Here is a 27,773-nt window from a genome sequence, read left to right as displayed (position 1 = left end):
TTGGGTTACAGGAGGCTGTGAAGTAGAATAAAAATGGCTGTTTTAACTTTAGTTTATCTCACTTTGTTATGTTTGTTAGGTCAGCTGTGGAAATCTATGGAAATCTTCTGAAACACAGGGCTTATTATTTTCTGATTAGCAGGGTGAGTCAGAAACCTCAAGACATATCCTTGAGGACAGTCAGACTCTTTTAATTAACAGACTCTTTTAATTCATTTATTTCATGTGTGTCACTGGAAAGCCACTGTTTGTTGCCCATCGCTAATCTGCCATGAGAAGATAATGGTGAGATACCTTCTCAAACGTCAGCAATCACCTGGTGAAGATACTGTGCTTTCATGGTGCTTTTAGAAAGGGTGCTTTGGGATTTCAACCAGCAATGATGAAGGAACAGTAATATATTTCGAGTCAGGAGAGCGCTCATCTTGGAGGGTCCTTGGGTCTTCTGCATTGTCAGTTTAGATGATGGATTAGCTTTGTTAACTAGTTTTGTTAATTAGATTTGGCAAAATGCTGGAAAGCCACAATGATAGAGGAAGTGAAAGCTAAGGGGAGAACTTGGTGTCATTCAAGTAAGCTGCTTTGTTCTGTGTCACATTGAACATTTTAAGATTTGTTCAAGTTGCATTCATCCATGTGAAAGAGAATATTTCAACCTCCTAAAAAAATCAAATCCTTTTTCACTTATCTTACAGGAAACCACCCCATAGAACAGTAGATTTTCTAATTTTCTACCCTAGTCTCTGATTTTCTATCCTGTTTATGTCTCTCATAATTTTATCAAATTCAATAAGGTCATCTCTCAGCCTCTGATGGTCTAGAGAAAACAATCAAGCTTGTCCAATCACTTCTTATTGATCATTTTCTCTATTCCAGCCAATATCCTGGTGAAACTCTTATACTCCCTCTCCAAAGCCTTCACACCCTTCCTGTGGTTTAGCCAGAGCTGCATATAGCTCCAAATGTGACCTAGTCTACATTCTGTACAGCTGCACCATGACTTCCCAACTCTAATAACCTGAATGATGAAGGCAAGTATGCTGTATACCTTCTTAGCCACCCAGTCCACTTCTGTTGCCATTTTCCTGGAACGATAGAAATGTACCGCAACCTCCCTCGGTACATCAATGGTCCTAAGAACCCTGACGCTTATTGTATATTTAACTCTTACATTTGACCTTTCAAAGTGTGACACCCTCACTGTTCAAATTAAATGCCACTGTCGTTTCCCATCTTGTCTCTATCCTGTTATATCCTTTGACAACTTTCCTCATCATCAACAACTCTGCTAATTTTGTCTGACCCCAAAACTTCTTCATCATTGTACCTACATTTTCATTAAATATATGCCACAAGCAACAAATGTCCCAGTGCTGATGCTTGCTGAAAACCACTGGTCACAGCCCCCCCAGTCACAATAACACCCTCTACCACTACCTACTTCATTTTATGGCTAAACTAACTTCCTCTATGGATCACATGTGCCTTAATCTTCTGGATTAACCTATTATGAGAGATCTTGTCAAATGCTTTACTCAAGTCCATTTATACAATATCCACTGTCAATCATCTTTTTCATTTCCTCAATAACTTAATCTAGTTTGTAAGACATGACCATCCTTGCACAGAGCCGTGCTGACCATCCCTAATATATCCATGCCTTTCCAAATGTACGTAAGTAGATCTTATCCCTAAAAATCTTTTTCAACAATTCCACCACCACTGATATAAGGGTCACTGGCCTATTACTCCTTGGTTTGTAAACGGAGGAACAACATTAGCCATGATACAATCCTTTGGGATCTTGCCTATTTTAAGACCCCAGTAATCTTATCTGTTGTGTCTCTCAGTAACTTGGGAAAGATCCTATCAAGCTCTGAGAACATCCAGCTTAAAATCCTTCAGAAGAGCCTACAGCACCACCTTCTTGATAACAATCAGCCTACCTTTCCGTGATCTCACTATCCTCCATGTTTTTCTCCTTCATGAATACTGGTGCAAAGTACCTTGTGCACTTACTCTGGCTCCAGGCATACATCCTCTCCCTCTTTATCCTTGAGTGACCTACCCTCTTGTTTTAGAAACATAGAAACATAGAAAACCTACAGCACATACAGGCCCTTCAGCCCACAAAGCTGTGCCGAACATGTCCTTACCCAAGAAATTACCTAGGGTTACCCATAGCCTTCTATTTCTCTGAGCTCCAAACCTGTCCAGGAGTCTCTTAAAAGACCCTATCGTATCCACCTCCACCAACACCTCCGGCAGCCCCTTCCACCCACTCACCACTCTCTGCATAAAAAACTTACCCCTGATATCTCCTCTGTACCTACTTCCAAGCACCTTAAAACTGCCCTGTCGTGCTAGCCATTTCAGCCCTGCGAAAAAGCCTCTGACTATCCACACAATCAATGCCTCTCGTCATCTTAAACATCTCTATCAGGTCACCTCTCGTCCTCTGTCGCTCCAAGGAAAGAAGGCTGAGTTCACTCCACCTATTCTAAGGCATGCTCCCCAATCCAGGCAATGTCCTTGTAAATCTCCTCTGCACCCTCTCTGTGGTTTCCACATCCTTCCTGTAGTGAAGTGACCAGAATTGAGCACAGTACTCCAAGTGGGGTCTGACCAGGGTCCTATATAGCTGCAACATTACCTCTCATTTTAATTAACATACATATAAAATGCCTCAGGATTCTCTTTATTACCACTTGCCATGGCCATTTCATGCCCCCTTCTCATTCCCTCTTTTTTCCTGCTTTCTTTATATTCCTCGAGGGCCTTGTCAGATTTCCTAAGCCTTACATATGTTTCTTTTCTGGTTTGACTGAAATTGCAACATTTCTTGTGAGCAAAGTTTGCAAACCTTGCCATCCTTCTACACGGGACAATATTTTTGATCTGAATTCTGACTAGCCAGCTTTTACTGTCACATATCAGATCTGGATTTAACCAGTAACAGCTGCCCTCACACAACTTTACCCACCTCCTGCCTAATACTGTTGTACAAGATCAAGCTCAAAGTTCAAAGTAAATTCATTATCAAAATATATACTGCATATGTCACCCTGAGATTAATTTTCTTGTGGGCATTCACAGTAAATACAAGAAGCAATATAGAATCAAAGAATGACTGCCCCAACCAATATGGTAAAGACACCAAATTGTGCAATTACGAAAAGGAAAAAAAAGAAACACTAATGATGTTGCTTTCCTGTGGTAGTGCTCTGGGTAGATGTGCTCAATGGTAGAGAGAACTTTACCTGTGATGGACTGCTACTAGTCCACTGCTTCTTGTATCCATTACTTTTTGTAGGTTTTTCAATTCAAAGGCATTGGTGTTTCAGTACCAGGCCATGATGCAACTGGTTGATATACTCTCCACCACACATCTATAGAAGTTTGTCAAAGATATAGACAAGATGCTGTATCTTTACAAACCTCTGCCAGAATACAGGCACTGCTGTGCTTTCTGGATAATGGCATTTAAGCAGACTGGGGGATTGCTTTGCTGAGCACCTATGTGAATAAGTGAGATCTCCCAGTGGCCACCCATTTTAATTCCACTTCCCATAATCTTTCCAACATGCCAGTCTATGGCTTCCTCTACACTGCCACGATGAGGCCCACTCAGGTTGGAGGAAGAACACTTTATATTCCATCAGGGTAGCTACCAACCTGATGGTATGAACATCGATTCCTTGAGCTTCTGGCAAAGCACCACCCACCCCCTTTCAGCATTACCCATTCCCATTTCCTGCTCTCACCTTATCTCCTTACCTGCCTATCACCTCCCTCTGGTGCTCCTCCTCTTTTTCTTTCTTCCAAGGCCTTCTGTCCTCTCCTTTCAGATTCCCGTTTCTCTAGCCCTGTATCTCTTTCACTAATCAACTTCCCGGCTCTTTACTTCATCTCTTCCCCCTCCTGGTTTCACCTATCACCTTGCAGTTCTTCCTCCCCTTGCCTCACTTTCTTAATCTGACTCCTCATCTTTTTTTTCCTGTCGTGACAAAGGGTCTCAGCCCGAAACGTCGACTGTTCTCTTTTCCATAGATGCTGCCTGGCCTGCTGACTTCCTCCAGCCTTTTGTGTATGTTGCTTGGATTTCCAACTTCTGTAGATTTTCTCTTGTTTGTGAGTACCAAGTCATTCTGTTTTATGGTTACAGACAGTCTTTCCTTCCTTGTTCTTCTTGTCTTCCATGCAGTTTTGCCCTGACTGACCTTATCATCTGCCTCCAATGTCATCCAGTAAGCCCAGCTGATTTCCTCCTCTTTAAGTGTACCTTTGCTTCATCTCATCTGCTATCGAATCCTGCTTGATCCCTTTTTACCTTCAGACTTGTTACACATTCCTTCCTTACTTGCTTTGTTACACCCTTGTTAAACATGTGATTATCCAAAGAATTTCTTTCTTTCAGAAGAATTCTTCCTTTCGCCCTCCCCTCTTAGTTCTTCCTGCTTTCTGATTGACCTGACATGTTATATCACATGGATAAACCTGAGTCTTTCCTGGTTGAATTGTTTCCAAGTGCAGGCAATGAATGAAGTGGCATATTTGACAGCTACCAACTTAGGTTCCAATTACAGGAATAAAAAAGTTATGGGAATGGGAGCATTAGATGGCCGAGGTCACACTGCAATGGTCATGGTGAATACTCTTCTACGTGGGAACATTTAGTGGTTATATATTTCATGGTTGTGATAGAGACAAACGTGCATTCCTTGAGCAACCCTATGGAGCTATGAAAACCTCTGCAACATTCATGTACATTCTCAGTGGTTTAGCTACTTATCACCTCCCAGTCTAATGTCTGCTTCACCCTCTGAAAAGGCTGGTAATAAAGATGCAAGAATGGAGATATGATTAATAAATCTGCAAACGACACACAGATAGGCTGTGCTCTTGATAATGAGTTAAGTAGTCTTAGACGACAGAAGGTAAAATTGCATTATCAATGGCAAATTAAATCCTAATAAGTGTGAGATAATGCATTTTGGGATTCTAATAAAGAAGGTCATATACCATAAAAGGTAGGGTTGTGTGGAGTATTTAGGAACAAAGGGACCCCTAGTTTGCAAGTCCAAAGATCCTTGAGGGAGACAGCACACAAAGACAGGATGAAAAAGAAAGCAAATAGGATGCTTTGCCTAAAGTAGAATGTAAGTTTGGAGAGGTGATGGTACAAATGAGTAAAACATTGATTAGGCATTGTGTACAGTTCTCGTTGCAATGCCACAAGGAGGACAAGAATACATTGGAGAGGATGCAGAAGAAATTCACCATGTTGCTTGGGATGGAAATTTTTACATATGGGGTGAGCTGATTTCATTTTTCTTGGAGCAGAGGAGCCTGAGTGAGATGTGATAAAGGTGTAGACAATTGTGAGAGGCATAGATAGGATATGTAGTAAGACATTTTCTTCATAGCAGATATGTCAAAGACCAGAGGGAGATATTTAGGTTTCAATTAAGGGGTTTTTAGGGGATCTGAAGAATTTTTCCACCCAGAGAATCATTGCAATATGCAATGCATTACCTTTGAAGGTGATGGAGGTGAGTATCTCAGAACACTTTAGTAGCATCTGGACAAGCATTTGAATTGCAAAGGCAATAATGGGCTATGGACCAAGTGCTGGTAAATGGGACTGATATAGAGAGGGGTTTAATGATTGTTTCAGACAATGGCCAAAGGGCCTGTTTCTTTGTCCTATGACTGATTTTTAAGAAGTTGCTCTTTATTTCTTACTGCAATGGTTTTGTTTAAATATCTGAGGTGTTTTAATTGCTACAAGCATTTATGATACAACTTCTCCATCGTAAGCATAAACTCCACTTCTACCTTCTCTTAGATTCAACACTCCGCCTCTTTAATCTTTAAACTTTAATAAGTGTTTCAAGTGATTTCTTTATTTATTAGTGAAGAAGAATTAACCATGCCCTAAATCTCACAACTTCATGAACACTAAATCCTCTTAGAAAACAATAAAGTTAATAGAATTCTTTTCACACAAAAAGATGCTCTGTTGTGCTTTACAAAGGCATTGTTAAATTTATGTTGTATTGTCTGGATTAGAAGACATTAATCGAGGTTGAGCTCAGCCAGGGAGAGTGTACACATTTAAAATGATAAATTGCAGCTTTAAAATTTCTCATTGGGTAGCTACAATGGCTGTAATGATATTTGATTACTTTGTACAAAATGTTTCAATTTTTAATTATGAATGTTAATTTTCAGCTTCTGCAGCTACAAAGAGAGATATTGTATTCCTAATTGATACCTCTCTTGGAATGGGGGGATCATTTATTCAGGTCCGTGAGTTTCTGATGAAACTAATGCAGGAACTTGATGTTGGACCAGACAAGGATCAAGTAGCTGTGGTACAATACAATTCCAAGCCGATACTTGAATTTGGCCTTGACAGTCATTCCACAGCCACACAACTCATGAATGCAATAAAAAGACTGCGACTGAAAAAGGGAAGGCTCCTTAACACAGGTGCAGCACTGGACTTTGTCACAAGGAACGTCTTCATCCCAGCTGCGGGCGGCAGAAAAGATACCGGAGCTGCACAATTTCTGGTGCTCATCACTGCTGGGAAATCCAGAGACAACGTCGGGCCGGCATCGGAGGCAGTGAGACAGGCTGGCATTGTGGTCATTGCTATTGGAGCCAAGCTTGCAGACACATCGGAACTGCAGCAGATCACCTCCGACCCAGAATCTGCTTTCATATTGAATCACTTCCAGGAATTGCCAACTATTCAACAACAACTGCTGTCTAAAGCTCAGCCAGTGCCTGTGATAGAGGAAACAATAATTATCAGTGAAGGTAAAAACTTTGTTAAGCGTCCTTTTTTATTTTGGTTTAGTTGGTTTTATTAAAAGGAACTCAAACTGTAGGAGAGTGTTTATTGGATATGTAACCCTGATTCCAGATGCACTGTATTCTATCCAAAGTATTAACTTTACAACAGTTTTAAATTATGGCCATTATAATCCAGACTACAGTAATTTTCTGTCAATGTGTGAGGACTGTTTGAGTAGAGAAGAATGACGGGGGTGGAAATCTCTTTGAAGCATATCAAACATTGAAAGGCTGAGATAGAGTGAATGTCAAGAGGACATTTTCAGCACTGAGGGAGTCTAGGACCAGAACACACAGCCTCATCTTTAGAGATAGGAAGGAATTTCTTTAGATAGAAGATGGTGAATATGTGGAGATCATCGCCACAGATGGCTGTGGAGGCCAAGTTATTGGGTATATTTAAATCAGATGTTGATAGGTTCTTGATTAATAATGCTGTCATAGTTACTGTGAGGAGGCAGGAGAATGGAGTTGAGAGGGATATTAAATTAGACATGATCAAATGGCAGAGAAGGCTCAATGGGGAGAATAGCCTAATTCTGCTCCAATCTCTTATACTTATGATTAAGTCTTTAGCTTATGACTGAGAGTCACAACTGAAATCAAATTGCTAATGCAAAGGCATATGACGTAATTTGTCAGCAGTTATCCACATTTTATCAGAGGCCTGAGTATTTGGGATTTTTTTTATTTATTAGATTAAGGTTTCAAGGTCAGCAGTTATAGCTCACCATTATGGTACTTAAAACATTTATTGTGAGAGACCACCTTTAAATGCTGCAACCCTTCTGATGAAGACGATCACAAGGAGTTATTGGAGAAAGACCTCTGGTATTTAGACCTAACAATCGTGAATGAACAGTGATATATTTCCAGGTCAAAATGATATGTGACTAATTGAGAAGAAGTTGGATTCCTGTCAGCCTGTTGCTCTAATACGTAGAGGTTACAGCTTTGGGAAGAGCTGTTAATGAAGCTTGTACAAGTTGCTGCGGTGCTTCTCATTGGCATCACAAACAGCAGTGGACTATATGTATGGTTAGGTTAGAAGATGGAATACCAATCAAGCTGTTAACTTTGCCCTGGATTTTGTGTAATCCTGCATGATGTAGGAATTGCGTTCATCCACCTAAGTGGAGAATATTCCATACCATGCCTGTTGTATGCTCAGTACAGAGAAGGACATTGTAATCTCAGGAGGTGAGCTACTTTCCTCAGAATATCCAGCTGGTTCTTTTAAATGTGGTATTTATGTGGCTGATCCAGTTCATTTCAGCTCAGTAGTGGTGACCCTCAGAACATTAGTGGTGGAGGGCACACTGATGTTAATGATATTAAAAGTCAAAGAGTATGGTTAGACCCTTGGAGACCATCATTGGATGTACTTTAATGGTGCAAAAGTTAAATGCCGCAATTAGACCAAGCCCAAGTATTGTCAATATATTCCATTACTCAGGTATGGAAACTGAACATGATCGGTCACCGGAGAAAAAAATTGCATCTTAAATGAAGGAGGGGTATCAATAAAGAAGAACCTATGACACAACTCTGGGGAACTATTCCACTGATGTCTTGGGAGTACTGGTTCACAATAATCATAATCATCTTCCATTGTGTTGGACATGCTTTTTAACCAACGGAGTGCATTTCCCTCGATCCCCATTGACAAATGTTTTATAGATTCCTTGGTGCCATACTTAGTCAAACATTGCTGTAATATCAAGAGCAATCATATTTAACACTAGATTCTGATCTTTTGATTTGGGTTGGACCAATGTTTTAATAATACTTCCTATGATCAAGCCTAATATGTCTCAGCATCATGTATCATTCAATGATTTTGCCTTCCCTCTTTCAATGTATTTTATATAAGCTTTACCTGTAAAACAAGCAAATGAATTCAAGCAACCTGCTGGAGGAACTTAGCAGATTGAGCAGCATCTGTGGGGGGAAGGAATTATCAATGTTCTAGGTCAAAACCCTGCATTAGTACTAAAAGTGGAGAGGGGAGATAGCCAGAATAAGGAAGGGGAGAGGGGCCACTGATGATTGGTCAGCTCTTTGTTGCTCCAAATCCCAGCATCTTGTGTCTCCAAGCAAATGAGTATACCACACTTATTTATACTCGTACTTTTGAACTAATACCATTAACTACTCTGACCAACTTTCATTAAATTTCATGATTTTCCTGAACAAACTCTTTCTAATTTTTATTGATCAGCACTTGCACCACAAATGTTTGTATATTTGAATGCAAATTATTATTCTAAATAACTACCAGAATCAAAGATTCCCTGAGACTAGAAATTTCATGGTTACGGTTTCCAATTGTATTCCTAATTCCACCTTGGTTGAGCCTCCCTCTTAATATTCTAGTGATATATCAAAATACTTCTTTCCTTAAAGGTACAGAAGTCACCCAGACCAGAGGAACTTCACCCTAGGGTTCTGAAAGAGGTAGTGTTAGAGAATGTGGTGGCACTAGAAATGATCTTTCAAAAATCATTGGACTTTGGCATGGTGCCAGAGGACTGGAAAATTGCATATAGTACTCCAGTCCTTAAGAAAGAAGGAAGGCAGCAGAAAGGAATTCATAGACTAGTTAGCCTGACCTCAGTGGTTTGGAAGATGTTGAAGTTAATTGTTAAGGATGAGGTGATGGAGTACTTGGTGACACAGGACAAATTAGTACAAAGTCAACATGGTTTCCTTCAGGGAAAATCCTGTCTGATGGACCTGTTGGAATTCTTTGAGGAGATTACAAGTAGGATAGATAAAGGTGATGTAGTGGATGTTGTATATTTGGACTTTCAGAAGGCCTTTGACAAGGTCCCACACATGAGGCTGCTTACCAAGTTAAGAGCCTATGGTATTACAGGAAAGTTACTGCCAAGTTTAAAGCATTGGCTGATTGGTAGGAGGCAGCTAGTGGGAATAAAAAGATCCTTGTCTGGCTGGCTGCCAATGACTAGCAGGGGTTGGTGTTGGGATCGCTTCTTTTTATGTTGTACATAAATGATTTAGGTGATGGAATAGATGGCTTTGTTGCCAAGTTTGCAGATGATACAAAGACTGGTGGAGGAGCATGTAGTGTTGAGGAAACAGGAAGGATGCAGGATTTAGATTAGGAGATTAGGCAAGAAAGTGACAACAAAAATACAATGTTGGAAAATACATGGTCATGCACTTTGGTAGTAGAAATAAATGTGTGGACTATTTTCTAAGTGGGGAGAAAATCCAGGAATCTGAGATGCAGAGGGACTTGGAAGTCCTTGTGCAGAACACCCTAAAGTTTAACTTGCAGGTGGTGAGGAAGGCAAATGCCATGTTAGCATTCATTTCAAAAGGTCTAGAATACAAGAGCAAGGATGTATTGCTGAGGCTTTATAAGGCACTGGTGAGGCCTCACCTTGAGTATTGTGAACAGTTTTGGGTCCCTCATCTTAGAAAAGGTATGCTGGCATTGGAAAGGCTCTAGAGGAGTTTCACAAGGATGATTCCAGGAATGAAAGGGTTATCATATGAGGAACGTTTGATGGCTCTGGGTCTGTACTCACCGGAATTCAGAAGGATGAGGAAGGGAACCTCATTGAAACCCTTCAAATGTTGAAAGGCCTAGACAGAGTAGATGTGGATGTTTCCCATGGTGGGAGAGTTTAGGACAAGGGTGCATAGCCTCAGGATAGAGGGGCTCCCTTTCAAAACAGAGGTGTGGAGAAATTTCTTTAGCCAAAGGGTGGTGAATTTGTGCAATTTGTTGCCACATGCAGCTGTGGAGGCCCGGTTGTTGGGTGTAGTTAAGGCAGAGATTGATAGGTTTTTGATTGGACATGGCATCAAAGATTATGGGGAGAAGTCCGGGAACTGAGGTTGAGGAGGAGATAGAAGAAAAGGATCAGCCATGTTTGAATGGCGGAGCAGACTCAATGGGCCAGATAGCCAAATTCTGCCCCTATGTTTTATGATCATATATTCTTATTGGGCTAGAAACTTTCCAACTGAATAACCAGTGTAGGATTCTTCGGAGAGTCATAGAATAATGGTGTGGCATTTAACATTTGCACCATTAAAGTATAGCCAATGATAGTCTCCAAGAGTCTAACAATAGGTTCTTGATTAGCCAGGGCATCAAAGTGTATGGGGAGAAGACAGGGGAGTGGGATGACTGGAAGAATTGGATCAGCCCATGATTGAATAGCAGAACAGGCTCGATAGCCTGAATGGCCTACATCTCCTCCTATATCTTATGGTCTAATACTCTGACATTCAATATCATTAACATCAGCGTGCCCTCCACCACTAACATTCTGAAGGTCACCACCGAGCAGAAATGAACTGGATCAACCATGTTAAGTATTATATTTAATAGAACCATATCATTATAACCCTCCATGTATCTCTCCAAATGCCCTTCATTGTTGCAATTGTACCCACCTCGACCACTTCTTCTCGCAGCTCATTTCAAGTACCCACTGCACTCTGCGAAAAAGTTACTTGCAAATATTTTAAATGTCTTCCCTCTCATCTTGAATCTGTGCCCTCTAGTCCTGGGAAACAGACGATGCCTGTCCACTTTACCAATACCCCACATGATTATATAAAATTCTATAAGTTAACTTCTCATTCTCCTATACTCCAAGGAATAAAGATCCAGTGTGCCCAGCCTCTCCCTATGACTCAGGCCCTCTGGTCTAATCAGCGTTCTTCTGCTCACCTGCTTTCACTCCAGTTTGACAATGAGGATAGTAACAGGATGGCCAATACTGTACACGTACGGTCTCACCAATGATTTGTATAACTGCAATATAAGACCACTCTCAGGTTGGAGGAGCAACACCTTATATTATGTCAAGATAGCCTCCAACCTCATAGCATGAACATTAACTTCTTCAACTTCCAGTTATTTTTCTTCTCTCTCTTCCCTCTTGTTTATTTCCCTGCTTTTGCCTCTTCTGCTCCCCCTGGATGCCATCCTCCTTCCTTTTCTCCATTATCCATTGTCCTCTCCCATTGGATTCCTTCTTCTGCAGCCCTTTGCCTTTTCCACATCACCTCCCAACTTTTTCCCCTTCCCCACCCACCTGGCTTTACCTGTCACCTTCTAGCTTGTCCACCTTCCCCTGCCCCACCTTCTTATTCTGGCATCTTCCCCCCTCCTTTCCAGTCTTGATGAGGGGTTTCATCAGCTGTTTATTCATTTCCATAGACACTGCCTGTACTGCTTTGCTCCAGCATTTTTTTTTGTGTTTAACTGCAGTACAATATTCGTACTCCTAAGTTCAATGCCCTGACCAATGAAGGCCAGCATGCTATACACCTTCTTTGTTACTGTTCACTTGTGTGGCTCTTTTCAGGGAATTGTTCACTTGTACTCTCAATATCCTCTGCCTCACAACACTTATCGATGCCCTGCCATTCACTGCGTAAGTCCTACTCTTGTTTGAGCGTCCAAAATGCACCATCTCACACTTATTGTAACCTGCTTCACTGAAGTACTCTGGGCTTTGGCAAATGCTTGATATCCCTTGTGCAGCAGCATGTCAGACGTTGCCTAATCTTGGGCTGTCTAAGATTTTAACAGGGCAAAGACCTAAAAGATTGGTCAAAGGTCCGAGTTATCAGATCTTCTTTAAGGACGGGAGAGGGACACCACAGAGCTGAGGATTGCAGATGGAAGTACAGACCTTGAGGTCAAAATAGCTGAAGTCACATCTGTCAGTGATGGGACAAAGGAAATCAAGGACGCAGGAAAGACCAGAGCTAGAAGAACCCCAAAACTTCATTGGCCTGTAAAGTTGGTGGAGACAAGGACCTTTTCAAAAGCTTTACAAAAGTCCATTTAAAACACATCATATCATCACTCTCCAGTTAGTCAGCATGAATGTTGGGTCAAAATTGATGGTAAATCATAGAGGGAGGCGCAAATGTCTACATCACACAATTTTCAAATGATTTCAAAATAGGTAATTCCAGTGCTCTTAGCCTCGTGAATCATTCATGTGAGTAATAGTCTTTAGTAACAGCCTTAAAGAATATTGCTTTAGCTATTTTAGGGTCAACAAGGCTGTCTGCTGAATACCTGTGAACTGCTGTGCATGACAGTTTCTATAAAAGAAGAGAAATAAACATTGCACTCTGCACTTGATAGGCAATAGATCTAAACAGAGCTTCAGAAGGGTACTGCGAATCACCTCAGGATACCATCATTATTTAGACAAATGCTTGCTCGGCTCGACGCTGATTCAGGTATTAAACATTCCAGTGGAGAGGAATGTAGTATCACCTTTTCACGGTAAGGCCTTTCACCTGGAGAGACCTTGACATCAATCAGCCCACTTCTCAATTCCTCCTTTTAAATAAAGTGAGCCCAGATGAAGGGTCTTGACCTGAAACATACACTGTTCATCTTCATAGATGCTGCCTGGTCTGCTCAGTTCCTTCGGCCTTTTCTGTGTTGTTCCAAAATTCTAGTGTCTGCAGTGTTTTGTGTGTGTGTGTGCCTCTCTCTTAAATTTTTCAATGTTAGATCTTCATCTAATAATGGCAGCTGCAAAATCTGCATTATCAATAATATTTTTCTCTTAATATGTCAGGACTCATAGTAAACCATTTTAAAATCTTTTGACTATATTTTATATCTAGCCTAACTTGAGGTATTTAACTTTGCTTTCCATTGTGTAGTTCATGTGGACAAACTTTGTATGACCAGATGTGAATTTTATTACAGTTGAACCATTAGAAATGAGCAAGAGAGATGTTGTGTTCCTTATCGATGGATCAGACAATATCGGAAACGTTAATTTACCTCATGTCCGTGATTTTGTCATAAGAATAGTTCAGCAGCTGGCCATTGGACATGACAAAGTGCGAGTGGGTCTGGCACAGTACAGTGATGACACAGAGGCTGAGTTCTACCTGAACACTTACTCATCAAAAACTGAACTTCTGTCTCATGTCAAAGGACTCAGACTGAGAGGCGGGGCAACAGCCAACACTGGCTCTGCACTGGACTTTGCTATTAAATACTATTTTACTAGTTCTGCTGGGAGTCGAATCCAGGAGAATGTTCCCCAGTTTTTGCTGCTCATCACTGGTGGAAGGTCCAACGATGACGTGGAGGTGGCTGCGGATGCACTGAAACGAGCTGCCGTCATGACCTTTGCGATCGGTGTTAACAATGCAGACACAGCCCAACTGGAGGAGATGGCAATTGACCCAAGTTTGGTCTTCAGTGTAAATGACTTCCGCTCTTTGCCAGATGTCCTGAGTCAACTGATGATGCCATTGACAATGCTGAGTGTCCCGACAGTAATTGAAGAGTCAACAATTGTTGAAGAGGAAATGGTCACAACTTCAGAAGGTACCTGAATTGTTCCTATGACCTTTTTTCAGATTGTACTAGATTAGCAGTAACACTAGAATACTTACAATAAACTATCTTTCCCCATCCAATATGTCAATGCAGAGAGATTTCATTTTGGGGGGAACTTCTGTAGCATTGCTCATTGTGGTGAGACAGGAGCATCTGAACAACTTCTGATCTAAAGTCAGGTATCAAATGGTCTGCTTGGAGGAGGATCAGCAGAAATGGTCATTTTCTAGGCTGGCACATCACCAGATTCAAAATGCATCACAAATAAGTGCACTCATCAGAGCTATTATGAATCAAAGCAATACTGTCTTTTCATGCAATTGTTCTGTATAACGTCTCTGCAAATCTGCACATTTTGATGTTTATATGTCCATATTTCATCTCTCAATTTAAAAGTTAATCACATAATTTATCTTCAAATTCATGTTCAATGTTTGCAGCCAGGAAGAGAGATATTGTGTTCCTCATCGACGGCTCCCGTGGGATGGGGAAATCATTTCAAAAAGTCCGTGAATTTCTGAAGAAGGTAATCCAGGAGCTTAATATTGGGCCTGACACAGATCAAGTTGCTGTGGTGCAATATAGCTCTGATGCAAGAATTGACTTTGGCCTCAATATTCATTCAACAAAAGATGAAGCTTTGAATGCTGTACGAAAACTAAAACTGAAAACAGGAAGACCCCTCAACACAGGTGCTGCGTTGGACTTTGTCACGAATAACGTCTTCATCCCGGCTGCGGGCAGCAGAAGAGATGCCGGAGCCGCACAAATCCTGGTGCTCATCACTGCTGGGAAATCCAAGGACAACGTTGTGCCAGCAGTGGAGGCAATGAGACAGGCTGGTGTTGTGCCCATTGCTATTGGAGCCAACAACGCAGACAAGTCAGAGCTGCAACAGATTGTGCATGAACCCAACCTTGTTTTGAAACTGAGTGACTTCCAAGAGTTGCCAACTATCGAAAATGAGTTGATATCCAAGGTTAAAACCATAATTATTGAGGATGCAACTGCTGTAAATACTGAAGGTAAAATAACTTTGATCAAGCATGACTTTTCTCAGTAATAATTATCTAAGTTGTTACTAAATTTTTGAATTGTATGATCATAGAATTATAGAATCATCTAAGTTCACATACAGATACAAACAATTTTTGGCTGTCTCTTTGACGGAATTGCTATTCTTGGATTCGCATTGTATTTTTTTGTCTGCAATCCCTAAAGTTCCTCAGACTCAGGTAGCCATCCATCCTTTTTAAATTTACTTATAAAATTTGCTTACACCATCTTTCAGGGGAAGTATTCCAGATCCTGTCGCTATGAAGAAAACAATTCTCACTCTTCTGTCAATGATCTGTTGGCAGTCCTAAAATGGCAAATACTGTAGTTTTTCCCCATTCAGTTTATCAAAATCTCTCAGCATGTTAAAAGCTTTATTAGGTCATCCCTTGATTTTCTTTGCTTCATGGAAAGCATACCTATTTTGTTTCCCCAAACTCTTCTAATAAAGGAGATCTTTCATCTTTCATTACATCTTGCAACACTTGTTTTGTACTCTAAGGACTTTGCATCTTTGTTGAATGTGATGCTCAGAAATGGTTCCTATATTCCAAAAGAGGTTTAGATAGCACCTTGAAAAACTATAGAAATTATGTTTTTGTTTTCCTTTTATATTCTAATGTTCTGTTTATAAACTCAAATAGTAAGTGGAAGAGACGGAGAATCGGTTGATGTTGTGTACTTGGATTTTCAGAAGGCTGTTGGCAAGGTGCCACACATGAGGCTGCTTAACAAACTACAAGCACGTGGTTTTACAGGAAAGACTCTAGCATGGATAAAGCAGTGGCTGATTGGAAGGAGGCAAGGTGTAGGAATAAAGGGAACCTTTCCTAGTTGGTTGCCAGTGACCAGTCGTGTTCCATAGGGGTCAGTGTTGGGACCAATTCTTTATGTCAATGATTTGGATGATGGAACTTATGCTTTGTTGCAAAGTTTGCAGACAATATGAAGGTAGGTAGTGGAGAAGGTGTTTTGAGGAAATAGGCTACAGAAGGACATAGTTCAGCAGGATGGGCAAAGAAATGGCAAATAGAATATACAAACGTTTGTAATATCGGGAAATGTATAGTCATGAACTTTGGTTGACTATTTTCTAAATGGATAGAAAATTTAAAAAACTGAGATGCAATTGGACTTAGGAGTCATTGTGCATGATTCCATAAAGGTTAATGTACCCGTTCGAGTCAGTGGTGAGGAAGGCAAATGCAATGTTAGCATTGATTCAAGAGGACAAGAATATAAAAGCAAGGATGTAATGATGAGACTTTATAGAAAACTGGTGAGGCCTCGCTTGGAATATTGTGAGCAATTTTGGGACCCTTAGAAAGAATATGCTAAAACTGGAGAGGGTTCAAAGGAGGTTCATGAAAATGATTTCAGGATTGAATACTTCGTCATATGAAGAGCATTTGATGGCTCTGTGCCTGTATTCACTAGAATTCAGAAGAATGAGAGGTAACCTCATTGAAACCTATTGAATGGTAAAAGGCCTTGATAGAGTGGGTGTGCAGAAGATGTGTCTTATGGTGTGAGAGTCTATGACCTGACGATACAGCCTCAAAACAGAGGGGTGTCCTTTAGAACAGAGATGAGGAAGTATTTATTTAGACAAAGATTGGTGTATCTATGGAATTCCTTGCAATAGGCAATGGTGGAGTCCAAGTCTTTATGTATATCTAAGGTAGAGGTTGATAGATTCTTGATTGGTCAGAATTGATTCTTAATTCTGCTCCTATATCTTATGGTCTTATGGTCTAAGTGGGAGGAAAACGGTGTTGAATTTAATTCTGGGGAGTGACCTCAGACTTCAACTCATGTAATTCAATTAGATCAAGTTTGGAAAGAGAACAGAGAATACTAAAAATACAGACGCTTACAAAGGGAAAAGCTCATTTCAGTGATACATGGAGATCAAGCATAGATTGACTGGAAAAGGCAAATGCAGGGTTTAATCAGTAATACGGTGCTACAAATTGTGTAGAGAAGAGACAACTAATAATTAATTGAAAACACAAGCAAGACATATTGCTTTGAAGGGAAAGGTAGACCATTAAAAGGCAAAATGTTCTGGATGGCAAGAAACGTCATTTTATCTAAATTAGAAAAAGATAGCTTATGACAAAAGAATGAAACATAATTCAGTCACTAAACAGAAATATTATATGAAATATAGGAAGGGCTTAAAATGTTTATGCAGGAAGCAAAGATTAGTAGACAACATTAAACAGAAACCTAAAGAAGTTCCACTTCTCATAAAGCCAACAGGAATCAGAATGACCGGGCAGTCTATATGACTGTGTTTATTGCTTTTATGAGATGAAGGGAATAATTGAAATTATTGACAATTAACAGAGAAAATACGTTACAGTAATTGCTAATAACGAATGTTGAAGATGCAACTGCGAGAAGACCGAGAGAAGGTGAAAGTAATGAACCATTTGTTACATTTTAAAAACCTATTTGCATACAAAAGCAGTGCTGGGGAACAGGTACACATGGTCCTATACACTGCTGGGGGAAACACCTGAAAATATCATCAACGATTCTAGTTAGCCCCTCCCCCCACCTCGCTCTCTATCTGTTACCCCAGTCACGGCACTGCACCCTGTACTTCTCCTCTCCTTCTCACTGTTCATGTTCTACAATAAAAAAAATCGCACCAACAGTCCCTCACCCCTCTCTTCCTCAGTTTAATTAAAATCAATCAATGCCTGGAACTGTCTAGTATGCCCTTTCCATTTAAACTGTAAAACCATCCTTAATTCACATTTTTCCCCTTCAATACTTAATATCTAGGAATATTAATATTCATTTCCTGGAAGTGTTAAAGGCATTTTTCTGTGCAGTCATGTCATAATCCCATTTAGCCAATTGTATCTGAACCCGTTGGCTTTATTAGTTGCATTAGGGACCTACTTTGATCAGAATAAGTTGCTAATTTTAGGACTACTTGTGATTTTATTCCTTACTTCACTCTCATCTGTTCTCATTTATCTCCCTTTCTGCTTTCTTCTAATATCCCTGCTTCTACCAAAGTAGTTAAGTTCTCCATGAATTACTCTCACCACAGACACTGTTTGATCTGATTGAACTAATTTCCTTGAAAATCAGTCCTAATGCCCCAAGAATCTGATTTCCCCCCTCTTGCATTACTTCCCAATGGTCATAATTGTCTATATCTGAGCACTTTGGCATTGTTTCTGAAATGTTGCTGACTAATGTTTTATTCCAGAAGCAGTTATGAGCAATCAAATTTATTTCACATTATGATGGAATTAAAAGGAATTAGCTGAAATTGGTGGATACTTTGTTTTTTTAATCAAGAAAGCAAAATGGAGACTTTGTATAATAAACTATTTCTAATGAAAAAGCAGCTGTACTACTCTATTTGGGCCGAGGTAAAAATGCCAGTAAAGCATATTGGTATATAAGTGTCTGTCACAATCAGTGCAATTGGGTTAATCTGGCAGATGTATCCAAAAACAGTACTAGCAATAAACATAAGCAACTTTCACAGCTGGACCTGGGAAACTCAAACTAAGTGTTCGGGAGTGGATGGCGCCAGTGAACACCATGACCAAAGGTGACATCCTTCAGACAGTCCACGAAAGTACTGCTTTTACTTCCTCTTTCAAATGTAATGATGCTACTAAGCTTTTATGTGTGATTGGAACCTGTGATTTACATTTTGATGGCGTATCTCTGGGCTGATTGAGTGATCTGGCACTTGGCTGTCTCCGTGGGAGTTTGGTGAGGTTTCGAGCAGAGTGTGCTGGCTGGAGGCCAAGAAGCCTGGAGATGGGCAGCAAGGCCATGGTTGACTCCATTTCTCTCCGATCTCGCTGACTGAAGCGTCAAGCAGGATTGAAATCACTGAGGATGATCTCTCTCTCTCTTTCTCTTTCTCTCTTTCTCTTTTCTTTCTCTTTCTCTTTCTCTCTATGCTCCCAGAGAATGGTGCTTGAGTCTTGGGTCTTGGACAAGGTTTCATTGATGCAGTTTGTGCAATGTGCCTCTGCAGTTCAAGTTAAATGTGTTTCTGCTTCTGATTACTCCTTTTTTATTGCTATTTTGTGAGATTTTGATCAGGGTGAACTGCCTCTGTGGCTTGTAGCCAACAAACAGCACAATGCTAATTTGAAATGATCTGAGCTAAACTGAACATTCCTAGACTGTTTCAGTGACTCTGTGCTTTGATGTTTTATAATTTGTGTTTCCCACTTGTTCTCTTTTTTTGTGCGCTGGGTGTTTGATGTTTTCTTTGAACAGGTTCCATGGTTTCTTTTTTTTGTGGCTGTCTGTGGGAAGATGAATTTCAGGGTTGTATACTGCATACATACTTTGATAATAAATATACTTTCAATTTTTGAATCTTTGAATCTGCAGGATAAAATATGCACTCTGCTATTAACATGTCCTTACACTTAGAGTGATTTACCAGTTCTCTTTAGTGGACAGAAATTTATGTACAGCGTATATTCACCAAACTACATCATTTTACTTTTCTCTTCATTAAACTTCGAAAACTTGCAAACAAGCTTGGCTATGAACCTATGAAATCCTTCTCATTAATTCCCCATTTTTAGGTCAGCTAGAATTTTAATTTCATGCTTCCAGTTCCCTGGTCCACATTTGAGAAATGGAGGAGGCTAAAATAGATAATGTAGCAAAAATGTTGCCAGGATCATGATGCATAATTAATCTAATGCTTCTTGTCCTGGTCTGAAAATGCCGGACATGTATATCCCTCTTCATCATCCAGTGTTGTTTATTGTCTTAGCCTGATATTGTTCACCAATACAAACTGGCTAACACTGAGTGAAACCATGGTGCATCTTTTAAAGGAGAAATAGCTTATGGTTGAATAAGGAAATGGGAGTTATTCTAGAGATCACAGTACAGTAGACATGACAGAACTTGGCATAAGCAGATCCTCACTTTTTCATTGCTGGAGATCTTGGTAAATGATGGAAAGGTAAGGATAACTTCTTTACTCACAAGTAATTAGAAAGCCATCCTGTCACACACCAAAACATGTTTAAGCAGATGGAGCCCACAAGGTAAATCACAGAAGAGCAGCCTGGGTATTCTGGACGCAGTACTTCATGTGCCTTTCAGATCCTTGGCATAGTCTAGCAAATACATCTGCAAACACCATCTCCCACCTCTAGTCTCACACATTGCTGTGTGCTATACACCTTCAGCATGTATCAGACAATATGTTATTGGATTTAGTATTTGCATATCCCACCAAATGTTCACATGGTTATCTGTCACTTCAAGCCTCACACCTGCATTCTACAGGTTGCACAATCAACCAGGTATTCAACGAAGATTGGCATATTGCCCAAGTAAATTATATGGCAGTCATATCCAATTCTGTCCTTAACAAGAGAAGGTGGCATATGACCAGCACCAGCACCAATGAATTGGGGGGGGGGGGGCAGTGAACAACTGTTACATCTTGCTCCATAGCAGTTACTAGAATAGACACAATGAAGCCTATGGCCAACAGTGGTGCTGAAACCACTGAAGATGGATGTAAATTCTAATCCTAATCCTTTCATTGTTATTTGCCCCTTAGTCTGTGACTTATTCAAATTTACTGACTCCAGGTGGTGTAAGCTTTCACCCCTCATATCTCACTTTCTTCTTCCTAACCCGACACACATGCCTTTCTACTTTGAGGTAGCTAAGACCTCAGCGTTACAAAGCTTGTGGGAGGAACCCTTCAACGGACTTACAGCAGGTTTGTATGGCATTGTCAAAGTGTCAAAGTGGTGGTGACTCACTCCTTTTCAATGCTTGGGAACCCAAACATAAAGTAGAATCTGAATGATGGAGTCTCAGATTATATTTTAGCACAAACAAATTCCAGCTAACATCTGCACTAATATGTTCAAAGGAGACATTAGTCTATCAATAATCAATCCCTCTACCTCTAGTGGAGTAAATAGTCTGATGAGACACTACCCCTTGTGAGTGAAAATGGATCCACAGTATATGAACTTGCTGTTCTCTCTCAGAATGATAGTGTTATTGATTTTGCTGCTGTTACTCCATAGGTTCTCTTTCTTTCCAGTTTCAAAGGTTTCAAAGGTACATTTAATGTCAGAAAAATGCATACAATATACATCCATGAAAAACAGAGTGCCCCCAAAGAAGGAATGACAGTTTCAATGTTAGAACCCCAAAGCCCCCCCCAGCTCCCCCATTCCACCCGTAAGCAGCAGCAAAGCAACGATCCCCCCTCCCCACCAGCAAAAGAAACCGTCGGCACCCACCACTGAGAACTCAAGCGTGCAGCAATGTGTCAGCAAAGACACAGACTTGCAGTACCCCAAAGACTACTTGTTCACTCGGTATTTGACACACCACAGGCTCTCTCTCTCTCTAATAAGGGAGAAAGAGGTGTCTCCTTTTCACAGTGAGAGGGGGGACATAACAAACAACACGCTGATTCACGATGTTAAAAGTCCATTGTGTCACTTTTTTCTGAGCTCTGTGCCCAAAGAACTCGGGTCTCAGGACACGCAGCCAGCTCACTGCTTTCAATCTTACTTCACCCACAACACATCTGATTCCTGCAGAGGCACCTTTGGTCCACCCATCCCCAGAGCCTCGAGATCCCGGAACTCCAAAGGCGAGCTAATATTCTAGGCTGCATCCCTGGCATATTGAATCATGGCCAGTCGTGAAACCCTGGGAGCGGGTCCCATTCCCGCAAAGAATCAAAGTCACCGTGTAACTCCAGGTCAGCATCTTGAAAAGAACGCTGAAAGGGAAAAATAGAGATATTGAAAATAGAAATAGAGCTGTTTCTGAAGATGCAAGCAAAGGAGTCTCTCTCCAGTTAGTCCATAAGAAGGTTGGAATCCAAATTCAATACTTCTAGAAGACCTGCTCAAGGTCACCTCTCAGGGTGCCTACATCATCTCCACTGAGACTCCTGCTTGGTGTTGAGATTCTACCTTTGTGTCAGAGTTGCACTCACCCAGGCTAACAGAAGGCATTCCACCAGCGTCCTGACCTGTGCTTTGCAGATGGTGGAAAGGGCATCAGAACTTAGGTCAGACACTGCAGAGTTCCTAGTCTCTGACCTGCTCTTGTAATCATCATATTAGGTGCCTTGACTCAGTTGAATTTCTGGTTAACGATGACCTGCAGAATATTGATACTGGGAGACTTAAGTTCAAGTTCAGATTACTGTCATTCAATTGTACGTGTATATACCCCCAAATGAAACTGTGTTCCTTTGGACCAAGGTGCAAAACGCAGTACATATAATTCACACACATAACACAAAAAATATATTAACATAAATAAATTGACAAACAAAGTTGTGCATTTACAATACAAGTTTAAAGGTAAATAGTTTAACACTACTAGTGCTTTTTATGTGATGAGACCTGGGTCGTGACGGGGAGCTCAGTAGTCTTAGAGCCTGAAGGAAGATGTCATTCTTGAACTAATGCTAAGAATCTCCTGCCTGATGGTGGGGTTGGGGAAGGGAGGAGGTCAAAGAGATTGTCGGATGGATGGGAAGGATCATTGACAATGCTAAAGGCCCTATGTACGCAGTACTCCTGATATGTATCTTTAATAAGTGGAAGAGACCCCGATAGTCCCTTCAGCTGTACTCGCAGTCAAATGTCTTGCAATTCCTGTACCAAATGGTCAGGGTGCTCTGTAAAAACTGGTTAAAATGGGCCTCACTCATCTCAATCTTCTCAGGAAGTGGAGACACTGCTGTGTTTTCTTGACCAAAGAGGTGGTGCTGAGTGATCAGGTGTGATCGTCCTTTATGTGCACTCCCAGAAAGTTAGCGTTCCTAACTCGCTCCACAGAGGAACTGTGTATATGCATTGGGGAGTGGTCAGACTGCACCTTCCAAAAGTCTGCTATCATCTCTTTGTTCTTGTCCACGTTGCGTCTCAAGGTGTTGTCCCATCGTCATTGCTGATGGGGCCAACCACTGTTGTGTCATCAGCAAACTTGATGATTTGGTTTGAACTAGATCTAGCAGTGAATAGTGTGAACAGTAGTGGCCAGAGCATACAGCCCTGGGAAGCATTGATGCTCAGCATGATGAAACTAGAGATGTTTCTGACAATGCAGACTGACTGTGCCCTTCTGAAGAAGTCCAAGATCCAGTTACAGAGAAAGGTGTTGAGACCCAGTAAGAACTGTTTACTCACCAGTCTCTGAGGGACAATTGTATTAAATGCTAAGCTGGTCAATAAAATGTACCCTGGCATTTGAGGCACCATTTTCCAGGTGGGACAGGCCAGAGTGGAGTGCAGAGGCTATGGCATCATCCGAGGACTGATGTGACTGATAAGTGAGCTGGAGAAGGTCCAATGTGGCTTGAAGATGGGATTTAATATGATCTATAACCAGCTGCTCAAAGCTCTTCATTTTATTGGGGTCAGTGCCACTGAACGGTAGTAGATGAGGCAGGTTACTGTTGCACTCTTGGGCATCAGGATGATGGTGGCCATCTTGACGACTGAGGGGTTAGTGAACTGTTCCAGAGAGGTGTTAAAGATGTCTGTTAGAACCTCAGTTAACAGGGCTCCGGTCCCTCAGCACCCAACCAGGTATGTTATCAAGCCCCACAGCTTTACATGGGTTGACCCTTGCTTGGGTCTTCCTAGAACTTAATGAAAGGATTAAAGATAGGTGGCCAGATACAATTGTTAGGGGTGGTCATCCTTTGCCAATTCTGTGCCATAAAGGCGACCTGCTGTTTATCACATCATATCTGTTTCTGGTCTTTTGGTAAGCATGTATACACTGCCTCATTTGCTGAAGAGCTGAAAATGAAAATAAGCTTTTTACTGAGCGTCCCTGTGTTATGGGGAAGCAGGTTCATGGATCTGGTAAGTGGGACAAAAGACACATTATGAGTAAGACCATTAACCATTTATTTACAGACGAAGAGTAAAACACTCGATCAAACATCGAAGTCAAACAAGTATTCATCTAAGGCACCCTAAGTTGCAAAATTTATGACAATAAACATTCAGCAACACTTCAAACTCAACAGGTATTTCGTTAAATCTCCCCAAGTTACACAACTACAAAACTAAACATTCAACAGAAAGGTGCTTAGCTAAGTGTGCGCGTGGGCCCTCCTATATGTGCAACACACTTCCAAATGGTTCTTCAGTGCTGGTTGCAGCCTCAGCCTGAAGTGAGCCCATAGATACTGCATCCTTTGAATGGGCCAATCAACGACCGGAACGACAGAAGCAGCCTTCGACCGGCAAGTAAGTTAACCCTTCACATTACATCCTGCTTTTGACATGATGATACAATTAAGTGTATTAGTTCAACTTACAAGTAGATTTGGGGCTAGAATAATGCCCTGAGAAAGTCATTTGATTAATCTCGAATGATCACAGCAATCTGCTTTTGTGGGGTGGCGGGGGGGGGATATGAACCAGACCACTGGATTTTTTATTTTCTTTATGTCGGGACACATTGATTCACACCGGTCAAATGGCTTTTATCTCACATTTTGAATTTAACCTTGGGTGCCATGGTAGTGTAGTGGATAGCACAATGTTATTACCACTCAGGCCATTTGAGATCAGAGTTCATTTCTGATGCTTGTATGTTCTCCCCGTGACCATGTGAGTTTCCTCCCGGAGCTCTGGTTTCCTCCCACGCTGTAAAGACGTTTCGGTTAGAAGGTTAGTTTATCAATGTAGATTTTCCTGTGATTAGGCTAGTGTTAAATAGGTGGATTGATGGGCTGAATCTTCTTGGGTCTGAAGGGTCTGTTCCACACTCTAAATAAAGGAACTTGGTTGGTCAAAGTTCTGACCAAAGCTGTGATAAAGTCTGAAGCTGGGTGAAAGCTGACTTGCACATTCGTCATAGATTATTGATTAGTGTCATAGAACCATAAGAGTAATTCAGCACAGAAGCAGGCTCTATTGTCCAATTCATCTATGATGACCATGGAAACTTCCTGAGCTAGTCTCATTTGCCTGCATTTGTCTCATATCCACCTAAATCTTTCTATTCAAAATATATTTGAAACATAGCAATCATAGTTGCCTCTACAGTTTCCTCTGGCAGCCTTTAAAATATATATCCACCTCTATGTGAAAATCTTACCTCCCAGGACCTTTTTAAATTGTTCCTCTCTGGCCTTTAATCGATGTTGTCCAGTTTTAGATTCTACTATCCCTGAGGAAAAATGTGAACATCCAGTTTATCTATGCTCCTCATGATTTTATAAACCTCTTCAGGAACTCCTCAACCTGCTATACTCAAGGAAACAGTTCCACTATATCCAGCCCCTTGATAACATTGTCAATAGCATCTCCGATCTCTTTGTTGCTGATTGAAAGTAGACTGAAAGAGCAGTAATCATTTAGATTATATTTGTCCTTTTTTCTGTGGAGGACACATCTGAATAACTTTCAGTCTGCCAGATGGATAATAACGTTTCATAGCTATGGACCAGAAGAAAGTTTGCAGATGCTTTGTACATCAGGAAAGCACATTTCCTTCTGCTAGAGTAGAACATCAAGTAGATTCACTAAGATTGCAGGCTTCCTGATAGTGCTATGAACCACTTCATTGTTCAAACATACTTCAAGGCTGTTGACTTAACATTGTCTATTTATTACAGTTCTCTTTTATCGTGGGATAGACACTTGGAAGCTAACAGATAAGGGTTCTATGGCTTCTAGAGTATATTTCTGATCATGTTGAATGTGTTATGCTGTAAGCATTAATGGCTCCTTTGTGTAGAGTTTCTTAATGGTGAAAGTAGATTTTCCTGAATATTGTGCTCCATTTTATATGATCTGCTGTGACTTACACTTCGTATTCTTTTTCAGTTTTGCCTGATGAAGTGAACAAGAGAGATATTGTATTCCTTATCGATGGCTCAGACAATGTCGGGAGCACAAATTTATTTCTTGTGCATGAATTTATTAGCAGTATAATCGAGAATCTTGATATTGGAAGTGCCAAAGTAAGGGTAGGTCTGGCACAATTCAGTCACAATACCAAAACTGAGTTCTACCTTAATACATATTCAACGAAAGCAGAAATTCTGAGTCATGTCAAAGGACTCAGCCTGAAAGGCGGCCCCGTACTTAACACTGGTGCAGCATTGGACTTTGTTTTAAGGAACCTCTTCACTGAACATACAGGAAGCAGAAAAGAGCAAGGAGTTCCCCAATTTCTTGTGGTGTTCACTGGTGGTAGATCGTCAGATGCTATTAAACCATATGCAGACGCACTCAAGCGAGCTACTATATCAACCTTTGCAGTCGGAGTCAAGAATGCCAGTCCTGCTCAGCTGAATGAAATTGCAACCTATCCCAGTTTGGTCTTCAGTATAAAGGAGTTCCAAAATTTGCCAGATGTCCATGAATGGGTGATGACACCATTGTCAACAATGAGTTCTCCAACTTTGACTGTCAGTGAGTCAACAATCATTAACGATAAAGCTCTAATTCAGGAAGAAGTAGAAGTTACTGGTGCTGAAGGTACACAAATTCAGTTTTGTACTTAAATTATTACTGTATTGCAAGAGCACAGTGCCATTGTGGTTAAAGTTATAGATTTGCATCCAAGGCTTTGAATCCTGATTTCAGAGATATGAGTTCAAATCCCATTACAGAAGGTGGTAAATTTTCAAATAATTAGGAATACATCAAAACAATGACAAAAGTGGTAACAATGAAATTGCAATGGGATTGGACAGGCTAGATGCAGGAAGATTGTTTCCGATGTTGGGGAAGTCCAGAACGAGGGGTCACAGTTTAAGGATAAAGGGGAAGCCTTTTAGGACCAAGATGAGGAAAAACTTCTTCACACAGAGAGTGGTGAATCTGTAGAATTCTCTGCCACAGGAAACAGTTGAGGCCAGTTCATTGGCTATATTTAAGAGGAAGTTAGATATGGCCCTTGTGGCTAAAGGGATCAGGGGGTATGGAGAGAAAGCAGGTACAGGGTTCTGAGTTGGATGATCAGCCATGATCATACTGAATGGCGGTGCAGGCTCAAAGGGCCGAATGGCCTACTCCTGCACTTATTTTCTATGTTTCTATGTTTCTATGTTGGCTTGCAGCAAAATTCCTTCAGGTTCACTAACGTCATTCAGAGAAAGAAATCTGTCATATTTATCTGATCTGGCTTATTTCTTGACTGCATTGAGTCAACCAATGTGGACGTATAACACAGTTTGTAAGTTAGTTCAGATGATAATTTCATATATTAATTAAACAAATTGTTGCATTATATTGTTAATTTCTTCTGATGTTAGTTGGTAAATTAGTTCAGAAAATAACTCCATATATTAACTAACTAAATTAGCGCATTGCATATAAGTATCGTACATTATGCATGGACCAGATTGAATATAGTTGCTAATCACTAAGCCAGAAAAAAATCTCTTCCATTTTGTATCATTGAGTCTTAGAAGTTCTTGTGATGGTTTTAGAGGAAATGC

The 27,773-nt window shown here is 40.7% G+C and overlaps 1 protein-coding gene across 2 annotated transcripts in view; it reads left to right on the top strand.

Annotated features, from left to right (window-relative positions):
• The window catches only part of LOC140728285 (uncharacterized), a 142,331-nt gene that overhangs the window by 102,067 nt on the left and 12,491 nt on the right, over positions 1-27,773 (top strand). For both annotated transcript variants that reach the window (XM_073046786.1, XM_073046785.1), the window contains 4 exons: positions 6,235-6,828; positions 13,592-14,224; positions 14,677-15,261; positions 26,152-26,808. In XM_073046786.1, coding sequence (XP_072902887.1) covers positions 6,235-6,828; positions 13,592-14,224; positions 14,677-15,261; positions 26,152-26,808 — 2,469 coding nt within the window. The remainder of the gene's footprint in view (positions 1-6,234; positions 6,829-13,591; positions 14,225-14,676; positions 15,262-26,151; positions 26,809-27,773) is intronic.

Source organism: Hemitrygon akajei, chromosome 5 (assembly GCF_048418815.1).
Source record: "Hemitrygon akajei chromosome 5, sHemAka1.3, whole genome shotgun sequence".
Classification (NCBI taxonomy): Eukaryota; Metazoa; Chordata; class Chondrichthyes; order Myliobatiformes; family Dasyatidae; genus Hemitrygon; species Hemitrygon akajei.
The sequence above is the reverse complement of the archived record's forward strand: the minus strand, read 5'-3'. Positions and strand labels throughout refer to the sequence as shown.